At 53.9% G+C, this 9894-nt stretch overlaps 1 protein-coding gene across 1 annotated transcript; it reads right to left on the bottom strand.

The window, feature by feature from the left end:
• Positions 1 to 298: 298 nt before the first annotated feature.
• On the bottom strand, positions 299 to 9133 carry Clec3b (C-type lectin domain family 3 member B). Its single transcript, XM_026390027.2, has 3 exons — positions 8924 to 9133; positions 4342 to 4440; positions 299 to 731 (listed from the first exon to the last, which is right to left on the bottom strand). The coding sequence occupies exons 1-3, from the start codon at positions 9030 to 9032 to the stop codon at positions 331 to 333; spliced, it is 609 nt and encodes a 202-aa protein (XP_026245812.1). The 5' UTR covers positions 9033 to 9133; the 3' UTR covers positions 299 to 330.
• Between the last annotated feature and the right edge of the window lie 761 nt (positions 9134 to 9894).

The raw sequence follows: 9894 nt of genomic DNA, 5'->3' as shown, positions 1-9894 counted from the left end.
TCCCATTGTGTATCCCTGGGTGGTGGGAACCCTTGTGCTCAGCTGGCTTCTGGCATATGCAGCTCCAGCCTTCTGGCCCCGCCTCCCGGAGTTCCGCCCCGCCGCTCGGCCCCGCCCCGCCCGGCGCACCCAGCACAGACCCCAGGGACTCCAGAAGTTGCACCGACTTTATTGCAAGAGGAGGCACCAGGGCGGGAGCAGCAAGGTCTCCCCTGGCACTCCCCGGGCGCCCTAAGATCCCCGGACCCCGCGATCCCCGCCCCTCCCCGGGACCCCGCCACCCCTACCCCTCCCGCCCCGGGTCTCCCTCCCCGGCCGCACCGCCAGCGGCTACACGATGGCGAACTGGCAGATGTAGGGCAGCGCGTCGCGGCAGCGCTTGTCGAACCACTTGCCGTTGGCCGCGCCGGCCAGGGCGGCGCAGTTCTCGGTTTTGCCGCCGTCTGGCTGCGCCGTGATCTCGGTCTCCCAGTTCTTGTAGGCCACGCGGCCGCCGGTCATGTCCACCCAGGAGCCCTCGGCTGCCATGTCGTTGAGGCCCAGCCACACCTCGGCCTCGCTGCCCACGCTCTGGCGCGCGTACTCGTACAGGGCGTCGTTCTCGGAGCCGGTCTGCGGCGTGCCCAGCGTGCCCCCGCGCGAGATGCAGTCCTCGCTCGCCTCGTGGAAGGTCTTCGGCTGGGGGAAGGCCAGGAAGCACTTCATGTGCACCTTGGTGCCCTTAAGGCAGACTGAGAGGGGGAGAGATGGCTGTCACTGCCGGTCCCCGGTTCCAAGCCAAAGAGCCACCCTCTCCAGTCCCAGGAAGGCCCACCATCCTTCATCCCATCTTCTACGACCTTTACAGCCCCTAGACTCCGGCAAAAAGACCCTGCTGTGAAGGACACTGAGGCACAGAGCCCAGATCCTTGTTCTTGAAACTCCTGCCACTGGGATCCCGTTCTCTGCTGCTGAGAGCCACCTGAGGGAGTGTAACCTCCATTCAAAGCAGGATGATTCTCAAGGGCTCTTTTCACTTTCTGGCTCTTGTGGGGTCACACACGGAGGCTAACGTCAACTCTCCCCTACCCCATTACATTGCACTCCCTTCCCTGCACCCCCAGAAGTGTGGATTCACTCCATCTCAAAGCCAGCTTCCCAGGGAACCCAGCTATGGTCCTTTTGCCTCACCCCTCTAATATCCCAGGGCTTGCATGGCCAGGATGCATGCCCTCATTGAGCTGGACCACACCCCAGTACCTGGGACCTGCGATCCCTGGTCTGCAATGGCCCTCTTCCCAGGTCAGATCTCCCAGGGACTGAGTGCTGCAGGCTGAGGTTGCAAGACCCTCAGAAGACAAAACAGAAGAGGTGGGCACTGGCTTTTTTTGGGGGTGTGGAACTCAAGAGTCTTAAGAATTCTCAAATTGAATCTGGCCTCAAAGTTTGTAGGAAATGCTATTTGGTCAAGTTAGGAGGACAGAGGTGTTTTTGTTGAGCAGTTTGTTTTATCGCTTAACTTATAAGTTAAATATGTAGACAGATGGGGTGTATGCCTTATGCTGCTGCCCTACAAATGTCAGGCACAGCATTCCACCTCCCCCATCTCACCCCTACAATTCACTCACCTGCTCACCTGGTTACTTCCACTCTCTGCAGCAAATGTCAACAGAGCAACATTTCCATGTATGCCCCCATGGGCATCTGTCAACCCTCAACAGGGACCTGAGGCCTCACAGAGGTGTCTAGTCACACACTCTGTCCCAACTCAGCCACTCTGCCTCGTGCTGACCTGCAGCTTAGCCAAACCAGGCTTTCTTCCTGCTGGGGACACTGGCACTTTGCCTAGGCCCCCCTAGGGATGAAGGACTTGCTTCTGGAAGTGTGCAGGAAGACAGCCCTCTGCCCTCAGCCCTTTGGGGGGATTGCCTCTGTAGGAGACAGCCACCTGGCCCAAGGCCACACCCCTCTCCCAAAGCAGCTGTCTCCTTGTGCCTGGCTCTGCCATCCTGGGTGGGTCCTTCACATGCATTGCTGACGGGGCAAGGGAAAAAAGGGGCAGAGGACAGGGGAGAAGCCTCACCTCCACAAGCCCTGATTTATACACTTTGGTTTGATTGGTTTTGTTTGCTGTGGGTGGGTTCACTGTCAAGGTGATTTGTGGGATGTGGAAAGAGAAGGAGATCCCTCAGAAAGCCAGGGACTTCCTAGGAATCAGCAGACGCGGAAGAGAGCACCTTGGACCTCTATATGTCATGGACTTTGGCGCCAGGAGGTCCTCACCCTCACTTACATTGACTTCATCAGTACATAGTTCAGACATGCAAGAAACCTCAGAGTTTATGCTCAAGTTTACCCCTAGAACCTCTGCTCTGTAGATAAGGAAACTGATGCCCAGAGTGGCCCTGTGCTCATTCAAAATGCCCCCTCTATAGTGGACACTCCACTTCCCAACTGTCTTCTCCTTTGTCTGCCTCCAACACAGAGGCCAGAAAAGCTGTCTTCTTGTGTTCTCCAGTGCTCTTAGAGCTACAGATGTGTAGGGTTCTGGTTGGTGGAAGTGGAGGAGTGATACTCTCCTGACAAATGGGACAGATGTGCTGGGCCACCATTCCTCCTTTTTGCCTCAAATGCCCTCCTGATGCTTGGATTTGCAGCAACCGTGTAGGGACCATAAGGTGAAGTTTCTGAACAAAAATGTAACAGACTACTTCCAGACTCACCTTTTGTTGAAGTCACTGGTTTCTATTATTTAAAATAAAAGACATCTCTGGAGATGCTTTTTTTCTAGAATCCTCTCTCTCTCCCACCTGCTATGTTAGGCAAAGTATCCAAGGTTGTGTGTTTGTCTTTCCTTGAAGAAAGATTTACTGAGTGTTGATCTGTGGCAGACACTATGCTGGACAGGGACGGGAGGGAGATGAGACAATCTAAAAGAGGCATGTGTCCTTGGGGCACAGAGTCTAATGGGGGGGGCAGACATAAATCAAGAAACAAGTGCATGTTACAATTGCAGTCAATGTGACAAAGGAAAGGACATTGTTCTCTGAGAGTTGCTGTAGCTGAAGAGCCTGCTTGATGAGGGCTTAGAGACTCCTGAGAAGGTACTCTGCAGGCTTGTATGAAGTGACTGTTGAGCAACCCAGGCTGCCTGTACAGCATATGCAAAGACCCTGTACTAGGAGGGACAGAGGGTGGCACTTTCAAAGGACAGGATGGCCAGTGTGAATGCAGAAAGGATCTGAGTGGGAGACTGCCTCGTGAGAAGTATCCTGGAGGCTTCTGAGGAGGCAAAGCAGGGAAGGGCCCAGAACCCAGGAAGTGGGTGGGCTGTGTCATAGAAGCTGCTGGTGAGAGGTCAGCCATGGACACAGGGAGGTTTGTAGATTTGCTAAGGAGGAGTCAGGGTGACCCCAGGCTGGGAACCTGAGGCTGCAGAGCACAGCCAAGGGAGGCTTTGCTCCTCTCGGCTGTTGACACAATCATCAGCTTCCTGGTGGGAAGCAAGGGTGTGAACATAGTGACAGAGTGGCAGGCCCACTGTGTGGGTTTGCAGCCAGTGAGTTAATGTGCATTAAACACTTGGAACAGCGCCAGGCACTGTAGATGTCCACCCGTGAGAATGCTGCATCTCCCTGCTCCCTGGACTGGAGGCCAAGGTCATAGAGGAGTGGGTGAGACTTCCGAGTATGGAAAATGGAGCCCTCAGGCTGCTGGGCAGGTGGCTGTGACCTTACTCCCCAGCTGTGCGATGTCACACATCTTTGCTGGGCAGGTGAGTGCAGAGCCAGGAGGGCTGAAGCCTGACCCCCAGTGTGGCACAGACCAGCTGCTTCCTGCTCTGTGGGACTGGGTGCAGATCTCTCCCTGCCTCACTGGGCTCAGCTGGGGGTGATTAGTCCTGCCTCAGATGACTCAAAGGGACAGCACCAGTCACACTGCTGACATGACTTTGAGTCTAGCATGGCCCCAGGGCTGCGGAAGCTGCTCAGTGGAGCGTCTCCTGGGAGCTGTGTCAGGTTGGGCCACCACCTCTGTCCCTGGAGTGGCCTGGGGGTCCTACTTCTCCTGGGCAGTAATGATTCCTGTTGGGGAGCCTCCTGCCCTCCTGGGGCAGTTCAACTGCCCCACCTCCCCGCTGTGGGCGGAGACAGCTGTGCCTGCCTGGTTGGGTCTGGTCAGGGATCTCTCCAGAGGAAGCGGGCTGGGGACAGGGCTCCCTGACCCTGCTGCCCTGGCCTGCAGGCCTGGCTTAATGCAGCCAGGGCCCTGATGCTGGCTGGCAGTCAGAGACACCTTCCTGGCCACAGTCACCAGCCTGGGCTCTCAGCTGTGCTCCTGCTCAGAGAAGGCCCCACTCACCCGTCTGCAGGGCCTGCTGTTCCTTTAGCAGGGCCACCTCCTGGGCCAGGCTGTCCAGCCGGTTCTTAAACTCCTCAAGCATCTTTGGGCTCACGACATCTAGGATGAAGTCAGGAGAAAATGGGGACAGTCACAAACACGTGAGGAAGGAAGTAGAGACCAGGACAGGGAAGGGACAGGCAGAGAGGACCAGCTTCAGATGGACAAGGGAAAGGACTCCCCTCAGCCTGGCTCTCTGGGTGAGTTCTCTCTTTCTCTGTCCCTGGTAGTGGTCCTCCAACAACCTACTAGGAGGGACAGAGGATGGCACTTTCAAAGGACAGGATGGCCAGTGTGAATGCAGAAAGGATCCAAGTGAGACCCATCCTTCACTTGCTCCTGCTTCAGTGCACCATGTCCCCATTTGTCCTGGGGATTGGATGAGGCTGGGATTGGCAGGGGCCAGGGAGCAGCCACCCTGTCAGCTCCAGAAGAGTTGAGAGCATAGGGAGCAGGGACAAGGGCCCTTGAGAGCCTAAAGACCACTTCCCTAAGCTGGAAGAAGGAGCACAGAACAGCAGGACAGGCTCTTCAGCCCGGGGACAAAGGAACAGAATGCCACCATTTGCAGGGGCTGGCAGGTGGCAGACATGGGTGACCTGGGACAAATTGCTCAGCCTCTTTGGATTGTTTCCTCATCTATAAAATGGGAGGATAACAATCCAGCTCCGAGGACTCTGTAAGCCTGGAACCACCTAGCTCCCACTTAGCACAGAGGTGCACCCATCCAGTTCCATGTGCACAAGTGGAAGCAACCAGGTTTTCATGTTTAGCCGCCAGTGCGCTAGTGACCGCTGCAGACCAGGTTTAGGCTCGACCTTCCCATGTGCCATTGTGTGGTGCTATCAACCTCATGCCTTGGGAAATGTGTCGTTCTATAACACCAGCATTTCACAAATTGGGAAACTGAGGCCAGCCTTCTATAACTGGGAGTTGGTTATGTGTGTGGTGCGTGTGTGGTGCATGGGCAGGGGCAGGCGGGAACACAGATCTGCTCATGTGTGTGAGTTCAGAGATCTCTGGGTGGACCCCAGTCTTTCTGAAACTCCAGGGGCTTCTGTAAGGGCTGCACTGAGCTCTGGGTAGAGGGTGGGGAAAGGCTTTGGCTGTGTCTGTTTACGGTCCACATTCACGAGGGCTGAGGTCAGAGCCTTTGTCCACCCATCTGAGCCTTTGCAGGGAAATTGCACGCAACACCCTGACTTATTATATACAGAGATTAGTGATGTAGCTTGTCAAACACGAGGAAAGAAACACCCAGATGAGCAAGGCAAAAAGAGAGGGATGGGGGGCTGGCAAACTAGCAATGGGGTGACATGGGCCTCACCCCCAGCCTCTGACTCAGCCTCTGAGTTCACAGCAGCTCTGGACCCACTCATCTAATGCACCAGCACAGGGCACCATGTGAGGTTGTGCAAGTTGGGTACTGCACAAGGGTTTCAGCTGAGGTCCATGTGCAGGTCCTAAGCCTTGTCCTGGCTAGGCTGGGTCAGACCAGAAAAAGAGGTGCCTTTAATTAATAATAAATTAATAATTTGTCAGTTCAAAGGGGGTACCTTTCATACTTTGTGTAAACATGCCTGGATGTGTCAGATCCTCCAGGGACTGACCACGGGGCAAGGCGCTAACCAAGGAAGGTGTGGGAGCTGGGGGTGTCCCTACAGTCTGGGCAAGAAGTCAGGGGGCCCGGTGCTGCCCCTCTACCTCCAGGGCTTGGGTTCCTGATGGGCACTGTTGGAGTGAATGCCCTCCAGGTTCCCCCGGGTCCCTGTTCTAAGGGCTGTGACCCTTATGAGGACATTCTGCCCTCCCATAAAATCCTGGGCCAGCTGTGGCCGCGTGGCCCCTGGAGCTCCAGCCCTGAGCCCTCCCTGCACGCCCCAGCTCAGGCTGACATCCATCAGCAGCCAGGTCATAGGCCACAGGAGGAGCAGGTGAGCTCCCAGAAACACCCGGGCCCCCCTTCTTGCCCACCCTGGGGCCAGGGCAGGGCCTTAACCCACACTGTCCTTCCCTCCTCTCGCCAGCCCTGCCCACGTGTTCTCTACCTCGAGGCCTGGGCACCAAGTGGTCATCTGGGGCCTGACCGTCCCCCACATCTGTGTGCAGCCCCATCATAAGGTGGCTGCTAAGACTCAGTCCTGGGAATCACTGCAGACCTTTGGGAAAGGCAGTGTCAGGGCCACTGCAACCCTGAGCGGGAATCTCTGTGGGGGGCGGCCCAGCACCTGGATTATAACATGACCCCCCACTTCAGGCTGCTGCTGCTTGAGTGAAAAGCACCCCAGTTCCCATCCTAAGAGCAGGGACCACGCTTCCAGGCTACTGTGTGTATCAGTCTAGCACAGAGGGACAGCTCCGTGGGCTTCGCTGTATAGGTGACTGGAAGGAAGAAAATCCAACCAGAGTCAAAACGCTGAGGTGGGCTCTGGTGCTATTGTGAGGGCTCCCGAGGCCTGGGCCTCCAAGGCATGGAGACCGCTGGGGCAGAGGCCCGGGTGTCAGCAGGGAAGGATCAAGGCCTTGCCTTCTCTTACCCTCTCCTTTTACACCACTGAAGACATAAATTACAAATTAAATATACACATACCAAATCTTCAGTAAACTTGAGGAATTAGCCACTATTTTCTACACTAGAAAGTTCTTCTGGGGCCAGGCACAGTGAACCATACCTGTAATCCCAGGGGCTTGGGAGGCTGAGGCAGGGGGATCACCAGTTCAAAGCCAGCCTCAGCAAAAGGAAGGCGCTAAGCAACTCAGTGAGACCCTGTCTCTAAATAAAAATACAAAATAGGGCTGGGGACGTGGCTCAGTGGTCAAGTGCCCGTGAGTTCATCCCTGGTGCAAAAAAAAAAAAAAAAAAAAAAGAAAGAAGGTTCTCCTGGGGCTGGGGTTGTAGCTCAGTGGTAGAATGCTTGCCTAGAATATGTGAGGCACTGGGTTCAATCCCCCACACCACATAAAAATAAATAAGTAAAATAAGGTATTGTGTTCATCTACAACTAAAAAAAAAATTTAAAAAAGAAAGGAAAGTCTCTTATTTGCTCTGAGCTGCCTCCTTCACAAAGAATCTCCCCTGGTGACCACTGACTAATGCTCATGGATATTAACCATCTCTTTTAAATGGATATTTCGTAAAAGGTTATGTATGCATATAATTTAAAAATTCAAACCATTCAAAAAGTTATAGTCTCCCTCACAACCTGTTTGCCTTCCCAGAGGTAGCCACTGTTATTTGCTCTTGTGGATCCCTCCAGAAAAATTCTATGCATATACAATTAATGTGTACTCTTACACAAATCCCTTCTCCAAAATAAATGTTAGCACAGTATCCATCCTGTTTTGTTCACTTTGTAAGCTCAGTCTTGAAGATTCATTTTTACTTTTTTTTTTCTGCAGTTCTGGGGATGGAACTCAGGGCCTCACACATACCACCCCAAGCCCCTGAATCTTTTTCCTAGCAGTTCCCAGATCTGCCCTATTCTTTGTTGTAGCCTTGCAGGCTCCATGGTCCCCATGGACCTTTATGTGCTCACTGTCCCATTTACAGAGGAGCCAGAGAAGGGCAGAGGACACCCCACCCTCTTTCCTTCCTTTGCTGGGTCTTGGCTCTGGCCGCCTGTTTCTCTGCCTAAATCCCCACCCTCTCCTCCTTGGACTCTCTCTGCTGGCCTCTGAGCCTGTGGGACAACAGCTCCATCTATTACCATCGCATTCAGCTGGTGTCTCCAAGCAGCCCAGGGTGACCTCACTGCTGGAGAGGCCACAGAGCAGGTCTCTCTGGAACCAAGGCAATCTAAGAGCACTCCACACCCCAGAGGCAGCAGAGACAGGCTGTGACACCCAACGGAATTGAGATTTCCTTGTCCCCTCTTTTCCCCTGTGCGTTAAGCATGCCCTGTGCCCTGCTGCCTGGAAGATGTGCTGAGCTAGGTGTCTTTACCTAATTAGCATCATCAAATCTTCACAAAAAACCTTTGAGCAACTACCACTCTCCCCATTTTACAGTTGAGAAAAGCAAGGTCCTGAGATTACAAAGCACGAACTCACAGTACCCCCTCGTGGGAGTTGAGCATCTCCACACTGCCAAACCAAAGGTTTGATTTCTTTAAAAGGCTGAGGAGTTGGGGAGCAGATGTCAGTTCAGACAATCTGGAAGGTTCTTTCCAATTTTAAGAGTCTGGGGCCCTTATGGTTCTGGCAATCCCCTCCCCACCTTGAAAGAACTCTGCAGAGCTGGGGATACAGCTCAGTTGGTAGAGTGCTTGCCTCACATCCACAAAGCCCTGGGTTCAATTCTTAGCACCAAAAAAAAAAAAAAAAAAAGAGAGAGAGAGAGAGAGAGAGAGAGACAGAGAGAGAGAGAGAGAGAGAGAGAGAGAGAGAGAGAGAGAGAGAACTCCTTTAGCCCCCAAAGGGCACTTCACCAAAGTTCTCAGGACGACCCATCAGGGAGGAAATGAAAGGAAGGAGCATGAGGTCACACAAAGGAGGGGTGACCTGCTTCCTGGAAGATGGGGAGGGGCCCTGATCCCCAGCTTACCTTTCTTGACATTTGCAGCCTTCTTGACCTTGGGGGTTGGCGACTCAGCAGTGATGGGGGTCAGGAGAGTAAAGAGACAGAGGAGTAAGTAGGCTCCCCAGAGCTCCATGCTGTGTGTGTGGGGACTGCTGCCTGCAGTGGCCTGGGTCAGAAAGCAGTGGCAGCCTCGGCCGCAAGTCTTAAGGCAGCTGCCACAAGGACCTCTGTCCAGGAAACTCTCCCAAGACTTGGCTGCAAGCATGCCAAAAAAAAAAAAAAAAAAAAAAAAAAAAAAAAAAAAAAAAATCCTGCAAAAGGAGGACGGCCTGGGAGCCGCAGAGCTGTGCTGCCCGAGGAACACCCACTCCACAGCCTGGCCCTGCCTTCCAAAAGAGAGTCATCGTTTTTTAAGGATTCTGAGAAATGCACTATCAACCTCACAGCTCACACCTGCTGAGCAGTCTCCTGAGGCCAGAGCAGGCCACACTGTCCGCTGGTGTGAGCTCACGGAAACCTCACACCAGCACCATGTCATTTCTACCGTTGAGGAAACTGAGCCTCAGTGAGGTGAAGAGATTTGCCAAAGCTACCCAGCCGTGAAGGGACAGGGTGGTCTGGGGCTCACTGGTTGGTTTAGAATGTTTGTTAGGCTTATTTTGTCTCTTTGGGTTAAAAAACACAAGAGAAGTCTTCTTCAAAGACATATGTCCTTCCTCAACAATCCTGTCCAGGAGCCATGAGAGAGGGGAGAAGGAAGTAATCATGGTGGGAGGATCATAGTGTCCCAGGACAGGTGTCAGGAGCAGGAGGAATGTCCTCTCAACACCTGGTGCAGGGTGTCAGAGCCCAGCAGGGTGGAGGGAGGCTTCCCCAGGGAAAGCAAAGGCCCTGTGTGGAGCACTGGGTCCAAGTGAAGGGGCGGGGTCTGGTTGGGGAGAGGATGGTGGCCGAGATGGGAGGTTGTTGAGCACTGATTGATAAGTGAGTCTACT

Source organism: Urocitellus parryii, chromosome 3 (genome assembly GCF_045843805.1).
Source record: "Urocitellus parryii isolate mUroPar1 chromosome 3, mUroPar1.hap1, whole genome shotgun sequence".
NCBI lineage: Eukaryota > Metazoa > Chordata > Mammalia > Rodentia > Sciuridae > Urocitellus > Urocitellus parryii.
Note: the sequence above shows the minus strand (reverse complement) of the source record. Positions and strands in the feature narration are given on the sequence as shown.